The sequence below is a fragment of the Orbicella franksi genome, chromosome 4 (genome assembly GCF_964199315.1).
Source record: "Orbicella franksi chromosome 4, jaOrbFran1.1, whole genome shotgun sequence".
Lineage (NCBI taxonomy): Eukaryota > Metazoa > Cnidaria > Anthozoa > Scleractinia > Merulinidae > Orbicella > Orbicella franksi.
The window spans coordinates 18,261,624-18,288,373 of NC_138148.1; the positions used below are offsets into that span (position 1 = coordinate 18,261,624).

The following is a 26,750-nucleotide window of genomic DNA, read 5'->3' on the forward strand; positions in this document are numbered from 1 at the left end:
TCGAAAAGATCGGTTAATGGGCCCTTAACGTTTTATTCTATTTAAAGCCAGCTCTTTACGACCCTAAAAATGACACTAAAAATCGTGACGTAACTCCTAAAATGTTGTTTATTCTCGGGTTACGTTATCGCTCAGACTATCGATGTCTCACGGTTATTCCTAGAATTTTTTGTAAAACAACTATATTTATTTGAAATACATATGGTTTGTTTCGTTTTATTCCAGTGCGAAATATCGTGTTTCAACCTCACATATTGTAAAAGTATAGACTTGTCTCAAAAACGAAAATTGTTTGGAATCATCAGGTGTTTAATTTCTTTAGTGTGTTTTTAGTTTTTGTGTTTCGATTCATACGTTCGTCCTATTATTACCATGCTGACTCGTTTTATGACAGTTTACCTTTGACATTATAAAGGAATAAAGGAATATCACACCTGAATTAAATAAAACGTTCTGCTCACAGTAGTCGCTCTAATGTAATTTGCTCAGCAAAATTTTGAATTTTTAATCTTCTATTCTGAATTTTGAATTTTTTTTCCTTGATCCGATCCGTGATCCGATCCGTGATCCGATCCATGATCCGATCCGTGATCCGATCCGTGATCCGATCCGTGATCCGATCCGTGATCCCTTCCGTGATCCGGTCCGGTCCGATCCGACAAAACTTTCCCGATGGGGGATATGACGAAAAGAGCTGGAAAATGGCCTGTAATTGGCTAATGATGAGATCATCCCGCTGTCCAAATTTGGTGAGAATCAAAAGTAACGCCAATTTTCTGTCACGTTTTCAATCTGTGGTCACTGGAGTGACCAAAATCGGTACATCGGGAGGGATAGAGTTTTAAATTAATCAATTAAGCGCTTATAACTCAAAAACGGGCTAGGTGACCCTCATTTTTTGTTATGGAATTGTGACAAGCTTGATAAGATGCAACTTTTTGCAAAGTTTAAAAAAATTCTGTGAGGTGGGTTTCAAGCTTTTTACCCAGAAGCGCATGCGCCACCTGTGCATGCGTACAGCACATGGAATTCACAGAGGTTGTCGTCGAGAAAAGTTAGCACGGATTCCATGATTTCTAGGGCGATGAAATCACATACAAACGAACACACCGTTCAAGGTAGACCAACACTAAAGGACGTTAAGCGTTTTCGGAACGGGTCGCTGCAAGCCTTACGAGAGATCAATTTACGAGCGAACATTTTGAGTGAATCATGAATCATGTTATACCAAAGGAGCCATCAACCGGGGCTATCAACTCTTCAACTTGATAAAAAGCATCCTCAGAAGCGTCTTCGTATTTTTAGACGTGATCGTGAACCAAGCAGAATCCCAGCACGAGCTCAAGAACGTCTGAGCCACAAGAGCAGAAAGGTTAGAGAATTTGTTTACGAATTCATCTGTTCGAGTACACCTAAGTAAAATGCTCTGGGAAACTTCGTAAAGCATAATTAAGATAAAATCTCGAACTAAACGATATTATCTCGTTATTTGCTTGTAACAGAGTTATGTGTCTTAACAAGAGTGAAACTCATGTAGCGAATTATTGTACATTTAAGCTGAACGAAACTAATGTATGTTGACCCCAGCAAAACAATTCTTGTCTTTCACTGACGCAATAAAAAATTTATTCGAAAACCATTTACTGGATAAAATCAAGAGATTGTGATGTTATAGGAGATTAATAAAGATGACACTCCTCGAATTTTTAAGTCTGTACGTATTCCCAAGCTCAGATATTCGTCGAAATATTTTGCACAAATTTACAGAGACCAGTATGGAACCGCCATGTTGGTGTACCTCCGCGGTACGCCTACATTGCGGCCGGAAAATATTGTAAACATCTGGAACTTACTTTGGCTATCTAGGCGACTGATTATCTGTACTGAACAAACAAGCACTTACATAAGCACTTCTCCTAATACTTCTCCTAAAACTTCTAAATGGGCTAAAAATCTCGAGGTAAGTATATGATTTCAAAAACCGCGTTCGTAGGTCTATGTCACGCATCACCATAACTATGAATTCAAAATGTCTCGCTTGCTTGAGAAACGCAAATAACAACGACAAAGGCTAAGGAAAATAGACTGAAACGTTTATAGGTTGATATAGAGACCTTGACTCATTTCACACCCTAGAGACTTGCAAAGGAGTAATAAGCTATTAATCGATTCCAACAAATGCAATCAAAAGCAGAATAGCTTAAGCACATCAATTCGATTGAATTTAGTACAACTTCAAATGTAGAACATTTAGCTCAATTGCTATATAGCTATTGCTTCTCAGTATAACGACTGCCTGGGTACACGCAGCAAAGCGTCTAGTTCTTCGTAATTCACATCTTACTTTTGAAAAGCGTCTCTCCGAACTTCGTAGCATGTTTGGCGTTTCTCGGAATAGCGTTATCTTTCATTATATTCATTTCTTCTTCAGAGACTTCGACAAAGTGCGAGGCAACCATTTCGAAAAGGGCCGTCGATAAAACCAGGAACATGGAACATTCCGGAACATCCCGGAACATCGAATAATTACCATAATTATGCGAAAAATATGTAAAATTAAATTTTAAAAACTAAAATGAACAAAAATAAACTGGTATCAGCTTGAAATATGAGAAGATATTATTGGGGATAGGGGAGTCGGTAGCAGAGGGGTAGGGAGCGTTGGGTATTCATTCAACTGACCACAACGAGTGCAGGCTCCCCTTCTTTCCCGCCAATTGCGTCACGTCGCTTTTCAGCACTCTGTTTTTCAACACAAACATGGACGATTCTGACGATGAATGCCAGGTAATTCGTTGTGTCTCCTTTCTTGATCCCTGATTTCTTCAACATCTGAGGTGTTTGTCTGTGCATCACACAGTTGCTTGTTAAGTCAGTATCATAGTTTTGTCCCTATTCCATCTTCATGTTGCCATTTATCATCCCCAGTTTTCGCGCCGCTCCACTAGGAACACCGGCACTATGATCCACTAAGTGCAGACTCGGCCTTTCCGGAAGCCCGAGTAACAAGCAAGTTATCATTAATAAACTAGTGGTAATCAAAGATTTATAGAGCAGCGCGTTCACGCGCGGTTTTCGCATGTCTGGTTTACTTTGGTGGTGTTCGAATGGCTCGATAGAAAACTGAGTTTGATCGAATCTCAGATAACGATCTGCACGTGAAGTTGAGCTAGCGATGAATAGATTATAGCCTGCGGTAAAAGTATTTTTAATTAATTAAGTATTAACTTGTACTGGACAAACATTTTCCAGGAGATGCATTTGAACTGTTGGCGACACTTAAAATTCAATTTCAGATCGCCAACACCTGTAACAAATATTTCTAGAGACAATGAAGTTTTGACCAGCGACCCCGCAAGACAGCGCGCGCGTCGCCAAATGTTTTTAAATTTTGTGTTTGTATTTGTTTACACTGTCATCAGAGGTCGAGCAGTCCGAACTAGTTTAGACAAGGAACTCGATGCCGAAGAGTTTCTATTTCTATCTCATGGAGAAACTATTTTTTCATGAGAAATCGTGTATACACATATCTTTGTACTGACGTAATGAATTGAATAAAGAAATCACACTCGTGTACCCATACTTTTAGGTCTGATTAAGGAGTTCAAACGCCACCACCTTTCTGTGAAGAACGAAATCTGGGAATGAAGGACAGTCACGTGATTAAACTGACGGTGAACGACTGGAAGGAATGGATTACTCTTCTTAGTTGCTAGTCTTCACTCATTGCAGTCACTTTCATTTTTCTTTCTTTTTTCCTTTTTTTATGTTTTTGTTTTGTTTCTATTTTCCGAGCTGATACCAGTTTATTTTTGTTTGATATGATTTTTTAAAATTTTATTTTACATATTTTTCGCGTAATTATGATAATTATTCGATGTTCCGGGATGTTCCCGAATGTTCCGGCATGTCCTGGAATGTTCCATGTTCCTGATTTTATCGACGGCCTTTCGAAAAGTAGTCAGAGGTGAATATAGCGGAATATGACGCCATTCTCGACCAGTAAGAGCGCGAGAATTTCTACAATCACCTGAGTAATTAAATTAAATGTGTTTAAGTTCTTGGACGTTGCCAATTCGACAATCAATGTTCATCCCTCCCAGTGCAACAAATATAACTAGGTACTTTTATAATTATAATTTTCTTTTATTTGAAAAGAAAGTCAGAGTTAACTACATGTTCTCTCGGGTGTGTTGCCTAATGAGGAACGGCCGTCGATAAAACCTGGAACATGGAACATTCCGGAACATTCCGGAACATCCCGGAACATCGAATAATTATAATAATTAGGCGAAAATATGCAAAATTAATTTTTTTAAAAATTAAATCAAGCAAAAATAAACTGGTATCAGCTCGGAAAATAAAAACAAAAACAAAACAAAAAAAGGAAAAAGAAAGAAAAATTAAAGTGACTGCAATTAGTGAAGGCTAGCAACTAAGAAGAGTAATCCATTCCTTCCAGTCGTTCGCCGTCAGTTTAATCACGTGACTGTCCCTTATTCCCAGATTTCGTTATTCACAGAAAACCAAGGTGGTGGCGTTCGAACTCCTTAATCAGACCTAAAAATATGGGTACACGAGTGTGATTTCTTTATTTGATTCATTACGTCAGTACAAAGATATGCGTATACACGATTTCTCATAAAGAAATAGTTTCTCCATGAGATACAAATAGAAACTCTTCGGCATTGAGTTTCTTGTCTAAACTAGTTCGGACTGCTCGACCTCTGATGACAGTGTAAACAAATACAAACACAAAATTTAAAACATTTGGCGACGCGCGCGCTGTCTTGCAGGGTCGCTGGTCAAAACTTTATTGTCTCAAGAAATATTTGTCACAAGTGTTGGCGATCTGAAACTGGAAAATGTTTTTGTCCAGTACAAGTCAGTACTTAATTAATTAAAATTACTTTTACCGCAGGCTATAATCTATTCATGGCTAGTTCAACTGCAGATCCCGTGCAGATCGTTATCTGGCATTCGATCAAACTTAGTTTTCTATCGAGCCATTCGAACACCACCAGAGTAGACCAGACATGCGAAGTACGTGCGCGCGAGTGAACGCGCTGCCCTAATCTTTAATTACTACTAGGTAATAATAACTTGCTTGTTACTCGGGCTTCCGGAAAGGCTTGGTGGGTCATAGTGTCAGACGTTCCATGCCAAGCGGAGCGGCGCGAAAACTGGGGATGGTAAATAGCAACATGAAGACTGAACAGTGACAACTATGGCTACTGACTTAACAAGCAACTGTATGATGCTTAGACGAACACCTCAGATGCTGAAGAAATCAGGGATCAAAAAAGAAGACACAATGAATTACCTGGCATTCATCGTCCGAATCGCCCATGTTTGTGTTGAAAAACAGAGTACTGTGAATCGACGTGAAGCAATTGGCGGCAAAGAAGAGGAGCCTGCACTCCTTGCAGTCAGTTGAATGAAAACCCAACGCTTCCTACCCCTCCACTACCGACTCCCCTATCCCCAATAATATCTTTTCATTTTCGAGCTGATACCAGTTTATTTTTGTTTATTTAGTTTTGAAAATGTAATTTTACATATTTTTCTCATAATTATTATAACTATGCGATGTTTCGGAATGTTCCGGGATGTTCCGGGATGTTCCGCAATGTTCCGGAATGTTCCATGTTCCTGGTTTTATCGACGGCCAAGAAGAACAAGCAATCGGGTGCGTCGCCTTTGCTTTGTGACCAAACTTTGATCTTTTATAAGGTCTGGTGGAAATTGTTTTCGTCAATGAGCTTTTTAACACGATGACTCTTGACTAATAAGGACGAGCAATTGGGTGTGCTGCCTTTGTTCTCTTGTGTAAAGGCCTGGCAAAACGTGGAAACATGTTTCCAGAAACATGCGTAGCGCGCGTATGTTCCCCCAATGTTTCCCAGTTTTGTCGTACGGGCAAAATTGTTTCCAACGTCAATTTTTGTTTCCAACAAACAAAGTATGTTTTTGCCACACGGCAGAAACATTCTGTGTTTCCGCGCGGCACTGAACCATCGGCAACATTTGTTCGGCAGCATTTGGACTCGTACGCGGCCGTGTCCTCCGCCGACAATTCGCCTACAATTGTCCGAAACGCCCCCCTCTCGTTTCTTCTTCTAAACCACAATCTGCCCGGCCCTTTATTTCGCTTTTTCTGTTTTTATTCATCCATAGGGCCACAATCACAGCAATCACAACATTGACTTCAACATCGGCCATGTTGCGATCGTCAAGTGTGTAAGAAAAATGTTGCCGGCCAGTCCCGTCCCAACTCCCCAAGGTCAGGGCCAATTTGAAAGTGCGCATTCACATGTTTCCTCGTTTAGCCATTTCGGTGAGCTACATATTTTCTCGTGTTTCCTACCAATTTTGCCACCCGGTAAACATTTATGGAAACATGTTTCCTCTTTATGCCAGGCCTTTAAAGAGTTCACTGTACTTCCACGATAGTTTATTTTTCTTTTAATCGAATATTTTGACGTACATGGAAACATTTGGCTTCGCGCTGGGAATGGATGTTGATTTTTGACGTGGAAGGTCTAATTAACAAATATATATTTTAGGTGTGACTCCTTCCTTCATGAACGGTTTACATCTTTTAGTAAATACCAGATGGCTCAGAGGACTAGGTTTGTTCAAAGGAAACAGTGAACTTGATTTTAAAGTTTCTCAGAAAGCATTTGATGTGATAGTCAACACATTCTGGTGTGGTATGTTCAGGCAATTCGATTCGGTTCACTTACTAATCTGTGCAATGCTTTAAAGAGGGATAAAAATATGCGGGCATACGTTCAAATTTAAGCTTGATGTATACGTCTCGAATGCTTGCCGGCTGGATCAATAATTAACTACACTCCTAAACGAGCAAAATTGACTGGAAGAGTATCTGAAACAGATGGTGTCGATATTAACTTGAAAGAAAACGGACTCACATCAGGAATATTCACGAAACTTTCAGAAAGACTTATTTCTTGTCAGCCATGTTTCAAAACTTCTTTACGTCGCTTAAACCTGACCAATAGTATCACTTTTTACCATATATAGTCTCCAATTGGGCTTGGCATAAACAATGGAAGAGTAGCTACTTTTTTTTTCCCGCTAACTTCAGATTTAGAAAACGCCGATCAAATAACCGGCTTCTATTCTCACGGCCCATTGTCAAAATGGACACCACGAGCTTTCTAAGAACGTTGGAACTTGAAGAATGCTATACCTTCCCATTGCCTGCATATGGGTCTGGTATTTTTCATGCCAGTAAGACCAGAGAAGGTTTTGTGGATGCTGGCAGCGTTGTTTACTTTAATTCAAACGTTCAACAGCGGCAAACAAAAAATACGTCCGCTTCACCGACTCCATTGAGTGGTACAAATTTTACGACAAGGAGATGACAGACATTGGGTGGCTCGTTCAAAGCTCTCAACTATTTTCTGAATACCTAGCTTTTCCAGATGTGTGCAAGATCTGCGAGTTCAGCAACGCCGAGTTGGAAGAAAAATCTATGGTGGTGGTGAAGGATACATTCGATAGTCACCTTTTTACTCCCCAGATCGACATCCAGATTCTCCTTCTGTTTATATGCACTCTCACCTGTCGCTCCAAGAAACCACTCTTCAGAGGAACGTAAACTTTGTAGGTGTTTTAAATTTAACGGAGCAGCTCGGAGCAGAACTAAACTTCTCTTCCGTCCAACGTAAGAGCGTAGCTAGGGTGGTCCTGGGGTACCCGTGGACCCCCCCCCCCCCCTCTTTCGTAAGCCTTTTTTCAATAACTTACAACAGTTGTGGAGGTCAACATGACAATCTGGTGAGTACCCTCACTTTGACACAATGTGAACCCCCCCCCCCCCCTTCCCTTAAAAAAGAAATCCCGGCTACTCCCCTGGCCCGGCGCTTGCTCACTGAATGACTAGTCTATTCAGTAATAATTGTTTGAAAATGGGAACAATAAAAAGTTCATCTTTTTTATCTAATTTCTTTTAGGTGGCGAGAGCAGGCATCTCAAGTTCACACACGACTCTTCCACAAACACCAAGACAGCGGTTAGTATTGCTAAAGAATGGACCATCTCTATGCACGCTTGGATTGAATTTTTATTAAATTATCAGCCATTTTTTGCATTGTCGTCCATGTTTTTGGGAGACTGTAATCACTGTAACAAGACGGAATTGTCGTCTTAAATGGGGCACTCACATCAGCTAAGGTGCTAGAAACATTTTGTAACGACGTGTTGAAGATAAACTAAGAAACTGATTTGTACAAACTGAGTGAATTATTGTAATAGTGAACTTTTGCTTTTCATCCCCAATTCCTTTGCCATCGCAAGAGAAGAGCGAAGGTCTGTTTATACGGGGAAAAATTTTTTTCCTAATAGAACAGTATTTCTGTTTTACCCCAGATCCTTAACAGCTGCCCAAGCCCACTGTTCCATGCTCAGTGTGCCCCTACTTTTCTCGACAACTTACCAACAACAACAATACAAAAATTGTCTTTGTTGGCTCGGGAAACAATTTACATGGAAGATTTTGATTACATTAGAAGTCTGGTACAGTATCATAAGAAATATGCTGTTGCTCTACCTGTAAAGGCTAAACACTGGCATTTAGATTTTTATGGACGAGGTTACTCCTGTTGTTAATGAGGTGCATGAATAATTAACAAAATGATACGTAGACACTAGGAATTTGTATTTATTTTCTAGATTTGAACAATAGAAATTAAAAATTCCAGTACTGAGAAATCTGATTTGAGCAGAGTAAAAAGTGACAAGCACTTCAATCGTAAAGTTATTTCAATTTTCATTTTCATTAATTTCTAACCAACTTTTCACAAAAGGATAAACGACTAAGCCGAACAACTAAAAAACAATGCGTCGTTTGCATACGACGAATACTGGCATTCACTACAGACAACAGAAACAGGAGCTGACCGAGACCTTCGCCGTGTTGATCATTCTGTCAGAGAAAAACAGACTCGGCGCTTTTGGTTCTATCAGGGCCGAAGCCATAATGACCCCTGGCGAATCTAAGCGAAATCTGTTTTCATTTCATATGTAGTTTTGTTCTGGCACAAAAGTCCCTATGCAGAAATCAGGCCTTATTCAATTCAAATATAAGTTGTTGAGCACGCTGTAATAAGCATCATGGCGAAGTGGTTCGAGCAGTCTGATAAGATCTCATAAGCTAGTGCAACTGGTCGCAGTAGCGGTCTGTTATGTGTTGGATTTCGAGCGGCCAAACTGTGCTCGCTAGGGAGAACAAAGGTGTGCCTTTACCTCTATCTCTCCGGGAAGGGAGTGTTCGAAGGAAATTTTGAATAAAACCCTTAAGAGGTGCCAAGACCCTGTTTTGTGGGCGTGGCTTGAAATTTTTTACACCGCAAGAGGTACCAATTCTAAAGCAACACTTAACTGACACTGACAGTTTTGGGCTCAATACCCGCAGCGGCGGATACCGCGGATACTGCTGTAGGACCCTGTGGGACCCTGTGGGACCTTTTGAAAGTGACCACCCTAAGAGGTACCAAATCTGCTTTTTAACCCCTAAAAGGTACGACGATTCCCCCCGCCCCCACCCCCGCGCCGTCAGGTTCGCGGGCTCAACTCAGCTACAAAGCACCTTGGGATGAGGATAACGTGAGCCAGCAGACTTTGAATTTTGACCAGCGCCAGAAAGAGTCTTATCTGGGGATTACTTCAAGTAGGAGGGAAAGGAAATGTCACTTCATTAGGGTGTGTGTCACTATAGGAGATCGCTCTTTGCTCACAGTTATTACCTGGTCGAGGCAATCTTGCAAATGTCAGAGGAGAAATAGGTGATACATTCACTAAAGGATACGACAACGGCAATGTCGCTAAAAGGAAAAATATTTGTTGAAAGAAAATACACAAACTCAATATCCCGCAAGTTTTCTTTATTCCCTAATCCATAAACAGTACAAGTTTCCTTAGGCTTGTTTTCACTTAATTGTAGCAACCCACAGTTAAACATTCTGTACTACATACACCCTTAAGAAATGAACGATTTCAACTCCATATACGCAGAGTACTACAAAAATGATTCTTTGGGCTTGTATAAGTCTAATGACAAAAACCCACAGTTAAAAACGCGGCTTTACTACATTAACTCTCTTTCAACCCCATACATGACAAACAAGATTCCTTAGGCTTCTATAGTTTAATGACAAAAATCCCACAGTTAAAAACCCGGCTTTGCTACATAAAGTCTCTTTCAACCCCATACATGTAGAGCACTAGAAACAAGATTCCTTAGGCTTCTATAGTTTAATGACAAAAACCCCACAGTTAAAAACCCGGCTTTGCTACATGCACCCTTATAAACAATAACCAATTTCAACTCCCGACATGGAGAGTACTACAAGCAAAATCCTTAAGCTTGCATATAAGTTTAATGACAAAACCCCACTGTTAAAAACCCGGCTTTTCCACATAAACCCTCTTTCAATCCCCTACATGCAGAGTACTAAATAAAAGATTCCTTAGGCTTCTATAGTTTAATGACAAAAACCCCACAGTTTAAAACCCGGCTTTGCTACATAAACCCTCTTTCAACCCGATACATGCAGAGTACTAAATGGAAGATTCCTTAGGCTTCTATTAGTTTTATAGCAACAACCACCAACAACCCCTCAGTTAAAAATCCTATACCACATACACCCTTATAAGCAATGAACGATTTCATCTCCAGACATGCAAAGTACTACAAACAGGATTCCTTAGTTTAATGACAAATACCCACAGCTAAAATCTCGGTTTCACTCCATACACCCTCAAGCAATGAACTATTTCAATTCCAAACATGCAGAGTGCTACAAACAAGATTCCTTAGGCTTGTATTAGTTTAAAAGCAATAATGCCACAGCTTAAAACCCTATACTACATACACCCTCAAGAAAGAAATGATTTCAACTCCAAACATGCAGAGTACTACGAACAAGATTCCTTAGTCTAATGACAGAAACCCACAACTAAAAACCGGGCTTTAATTTACTCCATACACCCTCAAGCAATGAACGATTTCAACTCCAAACATGCAGAATGCTACAAACAAGATTCCTTAGGCTTGTATTAGTTCAAAAGCAATGATCCCACAACTTAAAACCCAAAACTACATGAACCCTCAAGAAACAAATGATTTCAACTGCAGACATGCAGATCACTTGGCAGCCTGGGTAACAGTGATCTTGCCGATGTGACGTCGGTTGGAGAAGTTGTTGTTGCGCGTGCTCATATAGCAGTACTCCCCAGGCTTCGTGATGCGGAAACACGGCGGGTTGCAGGAGGCTGGGGCGTTGTCCAGCTGACTCTGAAGAGTCTGACCGTGATTTTGCACTTGCCCCGTGAAACATCCCGTGTTGAGATGAAGATTCAACTTGTGAGCATCGAATTCATCAACATGGTCGACCACTTCGAGAGGGAGACTGGAGCATGTTTTTGGTTTGAGATAGCTGCATCCTTCCTTTACCCAACAAACGTTGGTGCGATCAGTACCTGAAACGAACATCAACCAATTTCAAATTGTATATTAGCGTTCTTTTTTCCTCTCTTCTCTTTGATTACTCTGGAAGCAACGCGGCCGAGTGGTTTAGGGCGCTGGTGTTATAATCCGGAGGTCCCGGGTTCAAGACCTCCACCCTGCCACTAGCGGGATTTGTTTCTCGGTAGTTCCGAGCTCAAATCTACGGTCACGCTTTGTAAATAGCCAACTGGTCTGCCTCCTGCCAGTTCAGATTTTTTACTATGTTACGTTTGTTTGAAATATTTTGTTTCCTTTGTTTCAGTGGCATACCTGTAAACTAGCTAAGCTTAATGCTTGTATAGCTAACTGCATGACCCACGATAAATAAGATTTACATTACCTTACTCTTTCGATTTTGCAAGGGACAGCGAACTTTTCCACAGAGGAAACACCCTTTACTTTGATAGTTGCACAAATACAATACTTTCTCAATAGTTATTTCAATATCCCGGGGTGGGGGCGTACAGGGGTGGAGGGTCACATGCTGAACGGACGGGGATGCCCGTCATCTATCTTAGGGGTGTAAATCACGGATTTTGATCTCGCTTTGGGTCTTTAGGACGGAACGCCACTATTTATATTTTAGGGTTTGTGTCTGTCTGTTTTTAAGGGTCAAATAAAGTTCAAGCCACGCCCATATTGGTGGGTAAAAAATCCAATTTTCCAACAAGCATTCTCGTCTTTTTGTCAGATTATGCAATATTATTACATAATCTCATATAGTCATCGGATGTGTTGAAGGTCTGAGGATTTTATGAAACCTGAGAATCTCTCCCCCGATGAGAGTTAATAGTTAATGAAGACAGTGAAAACTAGCCCGATGAGAGGTTATAGTTAAGACGAAGCGTTACTATTTTTCTCATAGGCCATTGTAGCCTCTTAGTGTCTGTCTGTCTGTCTTAAAGGGGTCAAAGAAAGCTCCAGCCACGCCCAGGTCGCTCTCCTTTATGGGTTTAAATCAAATTTTCTGACGAGCATCGTTGCCTTTTTATATTTGAGACCTTCCCCCCCCACCCTCCCCCCCCCCGCCTCCAACCTCCCGGGATTCTTACTATGTTGTCCTTGTCCAGCATAGTGTGACGGATTGTTGTTGGAACCTAAAATGTGAAATTAACAATAGAACTGTCAGTGTTATATTTCTTGTAACCTGAAATTTAATAACGATGAACCCTTAGCTTACAAAAAATTGTCTGGCGTTGGACCTAACCAGAGAGGGGAAAGCACATTAAGGTTTGCATTTCACCAAGTTCACAGAGTTTTGACTAGGATCTTACTGAAACAGGAGGGGGGGGCTTGAGGGAGGGAGAAGGGGTGAGAAATATCTTAAACTTAAACGGTAATCAGTAACTGGCACTAATCTGCATTTAAATATTTTTTCTCACCTGACCAAACAAAACACAACACATCCTCTGTCGTAACTGTAGTACGTTCAGGAGTGAAGCGATATTCCATGGCCGGGTAAGTCTGTACGATGTTTCCTCTCTTTCCCATTCCTCCAATGTAGTAGATGTTGGAATGCTGATATTTCAGAGGCAGATGATTTCGTGGTTTTAAAATGAAGACATGACTTCTGTCCTGGAATGTTCGTCCGACCTGTGCCGTGTTCAAAGCGAGTTGGAGATCGGTTGTGTTGTCAACGGCTTTCGTTACTGGATTAGGCGTAATGCTGCGAAAGCAAAGATAAATAGCTGTGGTACTTTCAAAGTTCTAGGAACTCAGAGACGCGAGTCATGGTCAGGTAATGGGTGACGGGCTTCCGTGAACAGTTCCCGTGGGGAGTATTGCAACGGTTTTCTCCAGGTTTACTCGTGAAAATAGATTCACACACACACACACACACACACACATATATATATATAGATAGATAGATAGATAGATAGATAGATAGATAGATAGATAGATAGATAGATATAGATATAGATAGATAGATAGCACTACAAAGTGCTCAATAGCTGAACTAGAGCGGTGAATAACAGTAAAAACTCAAGAGCTAAGTTATATAACCATAATGACCATATAACCTAGCTCTTGAGTTTTTACTGATATATATATATATATATATATATATATGAGTAATAACGAAGAGGCAAGATTTGCTGTTACTCCGAGTTTCGTGCTTACGCACTCATCAGACAGTATTTAATGATAAGCATTCCTATCAACTAGATATATATACACGGTATTAAACAATAGGCTGAACTAGTTGCATTACAATAAGTGATAGTTATACTGGAAAACAATAGGTGTGAAGACAGAAATTACGGGGACGAGTATAAACTGCGTGGGTGCAGTACAATATAAAGAAAGTGTCAAGCGTTCTTCAAGTAGAATTTGTTCTCGTGCCGGCATTTAGAAATAAGTTCTGATCTTTTGTTTAGTAGATTGTCGTTGCTATGTTTGATAATCATTAGTTTTTCTGTGAGGCAGAGGTCGCATCGTTTGGAAATGTTGTTGTAGGGTCTTGCACGGCTAATAATTGACCATTTGATGTTGAAGTCTTGTTTTTTGTCGTGTAGTTGCCAGATGTATTTAGAAAGCTCGGTGCTGTTGATGTGTTTTCTGTGCTTAAATGTGGATTTGTGCTGCGAGAATCTCTGTTTGAATGTTCCTTCTGTCAGTCCAATGTAGTTCTTGGTTGTGTTGTTAGTTGTAACTTGTGCGTTGTAGATTACACTGGAAGTCAGGCATTTGTTGTCTAGCGGGCATTGGTCTTTTTTGCGGCAGTTGCATTGCTCTCCGGTGATTGCGTTGGCGTTGTTGTCGGCGTTTGTTATTTTCATGTTGTGTTTGTTGATTACTGTTTTCATGTTGTCCATGCAACTGTAGCTGACTTTGACGTTGTTTTTGTTGAAGAGGCTGTGGTATTTATGTTGGTTCGGAAAGTGCTTAGATATGAGCTTCAGGAATGTTCTACCGATGTTTGTCTTTACGTTTTTACTAAATGGAGGGTTGTACCATATAATGTTTCTTTGTCTGTTGCGTCGGGGGCGTGTTGGTTGATTGTCTTCGTTGTAAATTAGTGTTTCAGAGTATCCGCTGGCTTTCAAAGCAGTTTCGTAGATTGGTTTGGCCTTGTTGAATTCGTGTTCGTTGCATGAGTTGGCGGAAATACGGCGATTGATGGATGCTGGAAGTTGCTTTATTATGTTAGGTGGGTGGTTAGACTTTGTGTTGATGTACTGCGGCTCGTCGTTAGGCTTTCTGTAGGGGCAGTAGGTACCTTTTGTAAGATCGAAGGTGACGTCCAGGTAGTTAACAATTTTCATGTTAGTCTGTATGGTAATGTTAAGTCCATATGTCTTGAAGCGTCTTGTTATGTCCTTCCTTGTACGGTCTGCTTGAGGTCCGGAGATGTTTTTGAAGATGGCAAGTCCGTCGTCTCTGTAGAGCCCGATGTTGTCTATCCCGTATATGTTACACAGGTCGTCGAGAATGAATAAGCCTACGAGCTCGCATACTTCGGCTCCGTCGAAGCTGCCCATAGTAACGTCAAAAGAACTGTTGTTTTTCTTGATCCAGGCGGTGTTACTGTCAAAGAGAAGGGATTTTCTTGAATGCATAATAATATCGATGTCGCGGTCCGTAATGGAAGTGAATTGTTTGGCGAAGTTGATTGCGTCTGTAAGAAGTTTCTCAGTAATGGAAGGGTAGAAGTTCTCAATGTCAAATACGGCGAAGGTATGTTGATCTTTGTGTTGTATAGAGGAGAACCAGTTGATGACGGATGATGAGTTTTTCCATTTTTCCATCAGAACTTATTTCTAAATGCCGGCACGAGAACAAATTCTACTTGAAGAACGCTTGACACTTTCTTTATATTGTACTGCACCCACGCAGTTTATACTCGTCCCCGTAATTTCTGTCTTCACACCTATTGTTTTCCAGTATAACTATCACTTATTGTAATGCAACTAGTTCAGCCTATTGTTTAATACCGTGTATATATATCTAGTTGATAGGAATGCTTATCATTAAATACTGTCTGATGAGTGCGTAAGCACGAAACTCGGAGTAACAGCAAATCTTGCCTCTTCGTTATTACTCATATACTCAGCTCTACACTATATGTGTATTGAGCACTATTTTAATGGGATCTGCTACTTCCTCATATGGTTATATTCGCTCCTGCCTAACAACAGTAGAGCACTTTTCGCCGATCGCCGTTATCCACAATGGAGAAAACAAGATTCAACTATTCAATGAAGAACATTCCTATCCCACCAAGAAACTCCTACCTCAAGAAACTCATCGAAAAGACCGAAAGTGTAATCAAGCGTATGCGTTGGAAAGCCTTCTTCTTCGAACAGAATAAAGATAAGAATAACACAGACCACAACAACGACGACGACAACATTGACAACAACAACTTTGGTTTTAAATGAAGAAAATGCCCTCCTCAGAACGAAGACCTAAACAACTTTGAAACTGACGTGTACGAAATGATCAAGAACATTGAATTCAGGCAAATACGAGATGACTTCCAAGACCACCTACAACAAGACATTAGGAAAATAAACAACTCCACAAAAACATTCATACCTGCTGACAAAACAACCAACTACTACGAAGTAGACAAAGCTTCGCACGACAAGCTTCTCAAGGACAATATCACATCGACGTACAAGAAAGCAAATTCTAATACGATTACTGCTATTAACAAAGAAGCTCAAGTCATTGCTACTAATCTGAACATTGACGACCGCGCGGAACGCATGGCTGAACGACAGGCTTTTATAACACTCAAAGACCATAAAGACAACTTCCAGAACAAACCTACATGTAGACTCATTAACCCTGCAAAAAGTGAGATTGGACGTATCAGTAAAGAAATCCTCGCGAACATTAACACGACTGTGAGACAGAAGACTGGCCTTAACCAATGGAAAAACTCATCATCCGTCATCAACTGGTTCTCCTCTATACAACACAAAGATCAACATACCTTCGCCGTATTTGACATTGAGAACTTCTACCCTTCCATTACTGAGAAACTTCTTACAGACGCAATCAACTTCGCCAAACAATTCACTTCCATTACGGACCGCGACATCGATATTATTATGCATTCAAGAAAATCCCTTCTCTTTGACAGTAACACCGCCTGGATCAAGAAAAACAACAGTTCTTTTGACGTTACTATGGGCAGCTTCGACGGAGCCGAAGTATGCGAGCTCGTAGGCTTATTCATTCTCGACGACCTGTGTAACATATACGGGATAGACAACATCGGGCTCTACAGAGACGACGGACTTGCCATCTTCAAAAACATCTCCGGACCTCAAGCAGACCGTACAAGGAAGGACATAACAAGACGCTTCAAGACATATGGACTTAACATTACCATACAGACTAACATGAAAATTGTTAACTACCTGGACGTCACCTTCGATCTTACAAAAGGTACCTACTGCCCCTACAGAAAGCCTAACGACGAGCCGCAGTACATCAACACAAAGTCTAACCACCCACCTAACATAATAAAGCAACTTCCAGCATCCATCAATCGCCGTATTTCCGCCAACTCATGCAACGAACACGAATTCAACAAGGCCAAACCAATCTACGAAACTGCTTTGAAAGCCAGCGGATACTCTGAAACACTAATTTACAACGAAGACAATCAACCAACACGCCCCCGACGCAACAGACAAAGAAACATTATATGGTACAACCCTCCATTTAGTAAAAACGTAAAGACAAACATCGGTAGAACATTCCTGAAGCTCATATCTAAGCACTTTCCGAACCAACATAAATACCACAGCCTCTTCAACAAAAACAACGTCAAAGTCAGCTACAGTTGCATGGACAACATGAAAACAGTAATCAACAAACACAACATGAAAATAACAAACGCCGACAACAACGCCAACGCAATCACCGGAGAGCAATGCAACTGCCGCAAAAAAGACCAATGCCCGCTAGACAACAAATGCCTGACTTCCAGTGTAATCTACAACGCACAAGTTACAACTAACAACACAACCAAGAACTACATTGGACTGACAGAAGGAACATTCAAACAGAGATTCTCGCAGCACAAATCCACATTTAAGCACAGAAAACACATCAACAGCACCGAGCTTTCTAAATACATCTGGCAACTACACGACAAAAAACAAGACTTCAACATCAAATGGTCAATTATTAGCCGTGCAAGACCCTACAACAACATTTCCAAACGATGCGACCTCTGCCTCACAGAAAAACTAATGATTATCAAACATAGCAACGACAATCTACTAAACAAAAGATCAGAACTTATTTCTAAATGCCGGCACGAGAACAAATTCTACTTGAAGAACGCTTGACACTTTCTTTATATTGTACTGCACCCACGCAGTTTATACTCGTCCCCGTAATTTCTGTCTTCACACCTATTGTTTTCCAGTATAACTATCACTTATTGTAATGCAACTAGTTCAGCCTATTGTTTAATACCGTGTATATATATCTAGTTGATAGGAATGCTTATCATTAAATACTGTCTGATGAGTGCGTAAGCACGAAACTCGGAGTAACAGCAAATCTTGCCTCTTCGTTATTACTCATATACTCAGCTCTACACTATATGTGTATTGAGCACTATTTTAATGGGATCTGCTACTTCCTCATATGGTTATATATATATATATATATATATATATATATATATATATATATATATATATTACGAAAATCCTCAATTATGGGATATGATGTTGTCAATGTTATGCCATCTCTACCACTTTATTGACTATAATATAAACCGTGACTTACTCATTATTGTTGCTGGCATTAAACTCGCGTGGAACGTCATCAGTGGTGATGTTGTATCTGTGAAAAATATATATGTGTTATTTACTAGCGGAGAGGTTCATTCTGGCAGAAATTGTGCCTGAGGTTTCGCACACCGTTTGGCCTCTCTTGTGCAATTAGACCTTTCAAGACATGACAGATACTAAAATAATAGCTAGCTTCTTTCATCGGTACTATTTGGGAAATTAACAGGATAAGAATGGAGCAGGTGTTGGAAAATGTTTTACTTTCACTGCAATTTTGAACGATTTCGAAGAAGTGTGTTTAGCTGATTTCATTGAGGTAGTGTTTTCGGGTACCCAGTATAGTGGTTGATGCGAAGAAATCTCAAGACTAGAATAAAAAGGAAATGTTAGACCGTTGGTGGAAAGAATTGAAGTTTGACTCACCTCAACCGCAACACACAACGCTGTGTCGTGTTGGACGGGAAGCAAGGAACCTTCCACTTGTACGTCGAAAACTTGCCCTCCATGCTCATTCCATTGTGGTTGACCACAGTGGACGGGGCGTAGATCACATCAGGGGGTTTGTGAAGGAGAACATACTGTAACTTGTTATCAGCTCCTTGTGAGATCTTGTATGCGTCGTACGGTATACCTCTTGCCAGCTTCATTTCTCCCACATCATGGCAGGTGCTCAACACTCCGGAAGTTTTCTCCAAGAAGTTAGCAATGAATTTTGTCCAGGTTCCTCCTGCGGCTTTACATGACTCCGCGGTGATGTATTTAGCGATGCATTGGAAGGCGGGATTATCTTGTCCGTTGGGTGGTGGACAGGTAATACCTTCTAAATTGTTTGGCATAACACACATGTCTGTAAAAGAAAGGTTGAAGAAAAAACTAGTGACTGAAACTACATGTAATAGGGAGTTTAAGAAAACTAAAACGCGAACGGTAACGGGAAAGCCTGGTTCACACTTGTGGGATAAGCATAGCACTAGTGAAATAAGCAGGTTCCCACTTGTGAGATAAGCATAACACTAGTGAAATAAGCACGATCACAAACACAAGGAAAAGAAACATGTTCATTTTTCCTGTGCTTGCGCCTATGCTTATTTCACTAGTGTTATGCTTATCTCACAAGTCATGTGAGCCAGGCTTAAACAAAAAGGTTTAATGAACAATGGCTGTGCACGTGCGTTGTAATTCTTGGTACTTTTCTCTGCCGTCCTCTGAAAAACAGCAACGTGAAATGACCAAATGGTGCGTTGTGCGGAGAACGTGGACCAGGACGGATAATTTTTTAAAGTTATATTTCGAATTTTACGCTGTGTTCCTTATTCGGTTGCGAGAAACAAACTAAATGACTTTAGAGTATCGCGAGATTCGAAGGTAAAATGTAAATTCACTTTTTAATTGACGTTGTCCTCGATGTCACCGTCGTAGTTACTTATACTCCCTAATATCAGCATAATCAATAGGCCACTTCCGAGTTGCCTTTTGCCTCCGGGTCAAAATGAGTCTTCAAGCGAAAATGTTTCACCAAGACACGTTTTGAAACAGAACCACAAAGCAACTCGGAAATGGCCTATTACAGCCAATCATAGTAGCACAAATTGTGTAATGAACCAATCACAAGACGTGATAGAATGTGAAACCGGTGGTCAGCGTGGAAAAAGTAACGTAAACCAATGGAAATATGATTCCCTGTCGCTTCCGTGTGTTTCATGCTTTCCTGATTGACTGCTGGAACAGAATTTTTAACATGATTGCTCAAACGGTCTCAGGCTAACTTACGAGCTAGGTCAAGGTACAATAAGTCAAAGGCTTCGTATTTTTGAAACACTTATCTGGTGCATTGCAATGTTTTTTCAATTAACCTTCCAATTTTATTCGCCTCAGCTATAGTTAAACAGCTCCCTCGATTCTTTTCAGTCAGCTATATCCGTCGCGCTGACCAAACAACTAGAAGACTTCTGTATTGTGAATTTTATTGAAGCCGTTATTCAGTTGGCAGCAAAAGGCTTTGAGACGACAAAATGGAGTAGAACTTTTTAACACATCAGTCTGAAACAGGACCAACGATGAAAATAGACGCGACAACAAGCAATGGTATTGACATGACAAAAAGCTTAAAAGTAAAACTCACATTTATGTCCATAATGAATACTGTTGACGTATTCCTTCATCAAATCCTCGGTCTTTTTATCACTGACCATGATAGCAATGTCCTTCCACGGGCTGGGGCCCCAGTAGGGAAAATAATCACGTTCCTCGGGGATTTCAAAGCCATACACAGCTCCACCAGCGTTTTGACGTGTGTATAACGGCCGATCATCTGCGAGGTGTTGGTCAGCGGTGAATAAACCTGCCATAAGCAAAACGTGTTTTTAATTAAGGTTTGTACTTAGAACGAATTCTTAAAAGTAGCATCCATAAGTATGGGTTATTGAACAAGTGTGAGGTTAAGATGGCTGGATATTGGCCAAGTTCTTTTTTTGCGTGTTTATGGACCGAGACGGAGGCTAGTTGCGATTAAGGCACATGCCAAATGAGCAGCTGTGGACCAAATGGCGGTGATCAAACCAGGGAGTAGAGGGGTGTTTGGTCGCGCCGACATTTTCCTGCAAAAGTTCCACGTGTCCCAAGACATGCAATCTATGGACGAACCAAGGCCGCCTCAAAAGCCTTTTCCAGCCAGTCGGTGGGACAATAAGTCACATATATAGGAGAGGGAAACTCTGATTTCAAACCTGGGCAGATAGAGCTCATTAGCACTGACACTACAGTCGTTTAATAAGGGAAGGAAACCTTAACAGAAAAACCCTGGCCCTCCAGATTGGGCTGAGGTTGGGCTGAGGGCTAATAACTCTCTCCTGTAAAAAATACATTAAAATTAAATACATTAAATACATTATTACTGAAACCACAAACAGAGCTAATTCGATTCTTGAGAGCAATGTGTCTATTACTCTCCTTAACGGAGGTATTATGACGCATGAGAGGAGATCCTTGAGCCAAATAGGTCACTGACTCGTGCATCCACGAAACGCCGCGACGATTGAAAATTGGAACGTAAGGACACTGTACAGAAGTGGGAACATCGCACGGACCGGGAGAGAAATGACTAGTGGAGGTTTTAAAATCATAGGAATTAGTAAAACACACTTGATGGAACAGGGAAGAGTGCAACTTGTGAGGGAGAAACCATGTATTCTGGAAGAGACGACAACAACCACGGGGAAGGAGTTGGCATCCTGATGTCGCAAGCTGCAACAAGAGCCTTGATGGACTGGACTCCAGTAAGTGAACGGATTATTAAAGCGAAGTACTTCTCCAAACATAAAAACCTGACCGTTGTTTACACCTATGCACCTACAGAAGATGCAGAGTGCAGGATGAGTTCTACATGAAACTACAGGTGTTGCTGGATAGTAGAGACATCTATGATGTGCTTCTTGTCACCGGAGACATGAACGCCAAAGTAGTACACGACAACCGAAATTATATAAATAATAGCCTCCATTTGGCGCGAAGATATGCTCGGATATTTGTCCGCGGACATTATCTGTTCCGAGAAGCGAACAACTTTCCGAGAGCGTAGTTCAAGGAAAACTGTGAGCGATGGATTATAAGAAAAGATAATGGACAACCACAGACTAGGACTGCAGAGCGATAATGGGGATAGTCGACTGTACAGATTATGTGACATAAACGAGTTGGTCACTGACCGGAACACTGTTTCTTGACAAGAACGTGGCTCCATGTGTTCCCGGAGTAGGGAGGGATAGGGGGTTTCAGTCGACAGGTGCATAACATTGCTTTATATTTAGGTTTCGTTCATACTACTGTCTCACCTTTATTTCTTTCCCTGCGGTAATATGCCTGATAGTAATTGTAAGGTTCATGAATTCCGTAGGATTTTGAAACGTACTGGTCCTCTCTCCCTCCGTCTCCAAAAGACTGACTGGCAGTTGATTGGCCGTTGCGAATCGTATGGAATTCAAACTCCCTGTCCACATTATCAGAAGCCATCTTGCCCTGGGGGTACGGTTGACACATGTACTGTAAGATAACTTGTGTTTCCACCATGTCATCTGTCTTTGGGCCGGTCCCGTGTTGATTCGTCCACATGATTTCTATTTCAGTTTTGTGCTTTTCCTCATCACATCCGCTCATGTAGAACTCCTAACAAATAGAAAATCAGTCAGTCAACCCGGACCCTGATACTCTCCAAACGTTTTGGTAGTTGTGTGAGGCGTGTTCCTTGAAGCCCTTGCCCTTTTTCAGACCAAAGTATGTGATTTTCTACACCCTATTCAGGGGCGGGTCCAGGATTTTTCAAGGGGGCTGGCTGGTACCTTGGAATTGCAGAATCAATGGGACATCTCCCACAAATGTTGCATTTTGAGAATTGAGACCTAATAATTGAAAACTGTTACACCCGGAATGCTAGCAATGCCGCAAAGTAGAAATTAAATTACAATGAGGTTCCTGTCCAGAGTATTTGCCTCTATTTCTGCCATGACATTGACAATCTTTTTCATTTTTTTTTTTTTTTTTTTGCTGTTTTTTTGTTACTCCAGAAGAGGGGTAGCTGCTATTTCGAACCTGACCTAAAAATCGATACCCTGTTAACAGTACACTTCTCTATTTGCGTTAACATTTAAGAAGGGCCTCAAAGTTCCCGATATCTAATATCACGTAACAGAACTTATTTTATCTAAACAACATACCGAAATTAAGGACATATTGCACGAACCATGCCCTATATCAGACCAAAATGGTTAAAATCTATACCCAATTTTGGCTGAAAAGGCTTCAAAATCATACCTTCTGGTGCCGCTTATACCTACGTAGCTTGCACAAGGGAGTAATCTCCCCCGGATCGAACTAACGATAAATCAATTAATTGACATTAAATGACCAATCAATGACCCTCAAACCAGTCAACGGACTGACTGAATGAGTGAACGAACGGACGAACAAAGAACAAGCGAACGAGCGAAGAACGAACAAACAATTGAACGAACGAACCAGCTAATGAATTATCAAAAGAACGAATTAACAAACAAATGAACGAAAAAATGAATGAACAAAGACATCCATGAATGACAGATTAAATGTGGTAAGAGCCAGCCCAAGAATTAAGTAAAAATGAAAACATTCTGTCACTACTTGTTATTTACCATTGGTAGTTGTCTGTACTCTGGTATAGCTGTTGCTCCTGGGTCCGTGTCTGCATTGTCTCCAACATTGTACCCACACTTGTCATTGTTCTAAATCAAGTAAAGAATGATGTACTTACCAACTAACTGATGTCGATAAACATTTTAGAATTTGAATTTGGAATGGTTGGAATGGCTGTTAGCAAATTTCGAGAGTAACAGACCAAATAGCAGTCCCGTTGTAGGGGTGGTGAGTGGAGTAAACGCGAGACTGCGAAAAGGCGAGACTAACGTTTTTCCTTGCGAGGGCGAGACATTTTGACTTCTTCAATTGTGGGACCGAGACTTCAAAGAGTTTAAATGCGAGCTCGAAATATTCAGTTTCTAAGACGTTCCGACATCATTTATAGAAAGAAAAAGAAACTAAATTGGTAGGTACTTCGAGACTCTCTTAGCCTTGCCAAAAATTTGGTACGGTGTGCCTAAAGCAAAACATTAATAGAAACTGTGATATTATTGCATATTACCTGCGAATTAAACAATCTATTTCGGTTATGGACATTTACGTCGGCACCGTTTAAACGGTTATTAGATCCCGGTGGAAAATGCAAGTACATGTCCGCCATGCATGGTTCGATAAGTGCAGCCAGGAGGCAGCCCCATATGAAAATGCTCCTCATGTCCTGTTTCACACAAAAGAACCAAATATGAGCTAACAGGTCACTGTCGATGTATTAAAATTCAGCTTGATAGTGAGGCCTAGAGGACACAAACAAAAGAAATGAATAAACATGTCATTCAATTCCCTTTGTTTGTGTCCTCTAAACCTCACCGCCAAACTGAATTTTGATATATCGAAAACAGTCTATTGACACACTTGCTATCGGTGGATAAACAGCTCTGCAAAATTGCCAGTTGATTTCAACCATCTGTGCTCTTGTCCAACTTCAAAATACTTTCCATTGGTTCGATTAACTTATTTTTTAACAATGAATATATTACAATAAATAAAACTTTCTCTGACCAAGGTAGCAAGTTTAGAATGCATTTTTCCAAAGTTTGCTCTCGAACGTTGACAGCAAAACACCATATACTTGTTGTATAATAAGCGCTTTCTATTGAAATGCGCGTAGCTTGTGTGAGCAGCATACCTTTGGGAAAGTTCTGGTATAATTCTTATTTTCAAAAAATTGAAAGTTTTTTAACTACATAAAATGTAACTATATAGACGGTGGTCTGTTTAGTACTTATCAGGAATACAGTGATCTTACCTTAGATCTCAAACTTTTCAGGCACTCGTCTTCTTCTGACAAACGTACAGCCCGAAATGAACGACTTAAATACACACTGTGATTTAAAATCCTAATGTGCTTGAGATATGGGCTGTCATTGCGGTATTTTATTCTTATTGGTGGTCTTTGACATTTCAACTATGGTGATTAACTGCAGTGAAATTGATTTCCTTTAGCTCGCGGCGGAATGTAAGAAAACTCTTTCACATCCACGGCAACGGCGAGTGCTTTCACAAGATCAGAACTTGTATGTCAGGTCTCTGATTGATTGTATTGAAATTGTCACTTCTGATTTATGTCTTGACTAATTAAAAGATCATTCTTTATTTCTTTTGACGCTGATTAGTAATTATCTGTCTCATATTTCACCAGAATGTCATGATTGTCGAGGAAGATTGAACTGCTAGTACTGACTAATTAAAGACGCATGCCCATGAGCAATGATGCTTCATAAAACAAAATCACATTTTAGTCGCAATTAAAACGAAGCATAACTTTATACTTCGCAGCTTTGAGAAAGAACGACAGCCCTTTACTTTCATGTTACGTTATATAATGTTAATTGTAGAACCATATCGACCCTCCTGTTTACCCCAATAGAGAGCTTGAGTTTCGAAAGAACAATATCCCTGCAGCCTCTCCATTAAGTCATGAAACTCTTCAGAGAGATTGAACCATTGTAAAAGGAATTAAGAAAAGAAGGGCAGCGTTAATTTTTGTAGTTTAATGGATAATTATTTTGTCGATGCTCTTGTGTTTATCTGCCTTTCGTTTTTTATGATACGTGCTTAGTGAATGCAACTTGGCGTAAAGAAATTTCTGTTGAGGGGTAGATTATTAGGTCGACTTTTGTGAACTAAGAATTTTTCTTCTCAATAGCGCCAGAGCAAGACCGTGAGTTTCGCGATATTGTTGACTGCGCACCTTCCTCGTTAAAAGCAAGAAATTCTTCAGTGTTAAATCGAAACTAGGATACAAAAAGTGACACTAATTTTTATATTTCATACGATAAATATTTTATCAATACAACTCTTATTATCACATACTAAATGTTCGGTTTTTTTGGATTTCATGATGTGCACATACAGACATTGGTATTGTGGGTCTGTTTTGATGGTAAGTTTTTCGTTTTTATTTACTCATTTAATATTGTTTAAGTTTGACTGCAACAACGGCCATTACTTTCGCAAGAACTTCAAATGCGTTGAAGGTGTAAATCTATTCTATCACCTTATCACAGTTCTATTAATTTCATAAGAACATTTTTGAGCTAGCAAAATTTGAGGTAAGATGAAAAAATTCCTGAACAGCGCCTACTGCAACTCAACACACCTTTATCAATTTAACTCAATCTGTTTTGGTTTACGTGCGCTTTAGTCTTTCAGAGTAAAGTGTCCAAATTATTGTTTATACTGTGGTTTCCTTTTTAGAATTGTTTAACTAGCGTACAGAAATTTATATTGAGAAGTGGACATTTTGCAGTCCTCTGTTTTCTCGAAATTCAGGAAGCAGCCTTAATAGCTCTTAATGTATTTAGGTTAAATTCGAATTGTTTCTCCCAAAGCGCGCACTCGAAAGTTGACTGCAGCAAACTAACACAACTATGCATTACATAACAAGCGCTTTCTGTTGAAATGCATGTACTTTGTATGAGCAGCATAAAGCATACCTTTAGTAAAGCTCTGTTATGATTCTTGAGATTGCAAACATCGGAAGTTTAACTATATAAAATTTAACTACATAAACGGCGGTCTGTTTTGCACTTATCGGAAATACAGTCATCTTACCTTAGATCTCAAACTTTTCCGGCACTAGTCTTCTTCTGACAAACGGGCAGCCCGAAATGAACCGACTTAAATGCAGACTGTAATTTAAAATCGCATTTGCGTGAGAAATGAGCTGTCATTGCGATATTTATTCTTATTGGTGGTCTTTGACACTTCGTCTTTGGTGATAAGTTGCATTTTCGTTAAGCACCTTCCGTACACGAAAACTTTTTCACAACCCTAGTTAACTC

General features: G+C 40.3%; 2 protein-coding genes across 3 annotated transcripts in view; both read right to left on the bottom strand.

The window, feature by feature from the left end:
* The window catches only part of LOC145484714 (uncharacterized), a 256,461-nt gene that overhangs the window by 163,008 nt on the left and 66,703 nt on the right, over positions 1-26,750 (bottom strand). The window lies entirely within an intron of this gene.
* LOC145483571 (protein DD3-3-like) lies at positions 8,912-26,534 on the bottom strand. Of its 2 annotated transcripts, none has more exons than XM_081462105.1 (10): positions 26,521-26,534; positions 23,969-24,124; positions 23,463-23,552; positions 22,131-22,461; positions 20,423-20,641; positions 18,724-19,147; positions 18,296-18,352; positions 12,919-13,202; positions 12,589-12,633; positions 8,912-11,508 (listed from the first exon to the last, which is right to left on the bottom strand). In XM_081462105.1, the coding sequence occupies exons 2-10, from the start codon at positions 24,119-24,121 to the stop codon at positions 11,174-11,176; spliced, it is 1,938 nt and encodes a 645-aa protein (XP_081318231.1). In that variant the 5' UTR covers positions 24,122-24,124; positions 26,521-26,534; the 3' UTR covers positions 8,912-11,173. The 2 variants fall into 2 exon arrangements, with proteins under 2 accessions (XP_081318231.1, XP_081318232.1); XM_081462106.1 differs by lacking the exon at positions 26,521-26,534 and adding an exon at positions 24,713-25,283.

Excerpts from the sequence above, each read along its gene's own strand:
- LOC145483571 (XM_081462105.1), bottom strand. The coding sequence starts at position 24,121 with ATGAGGAGCATTTTCATATGGGGCTGCCTCCTGGCTGCACTTATCGAA. Across the intron at positions 13,203-18,295 it reads AATGCCAGCAACAATAATGA|CATTACGCCTAATCCAGTAA; the intron begins GTAAGTCACGGT and ends TTGCTTTCGCAG. Across the intron at positions 12,634-12,918 it reads GTTGTGTTTTGTTTGGTCAG|GTTCCAACAACAATCCGTCA; the intron begins GTGAGAAAAAAT and ends TTCACATTTTAG.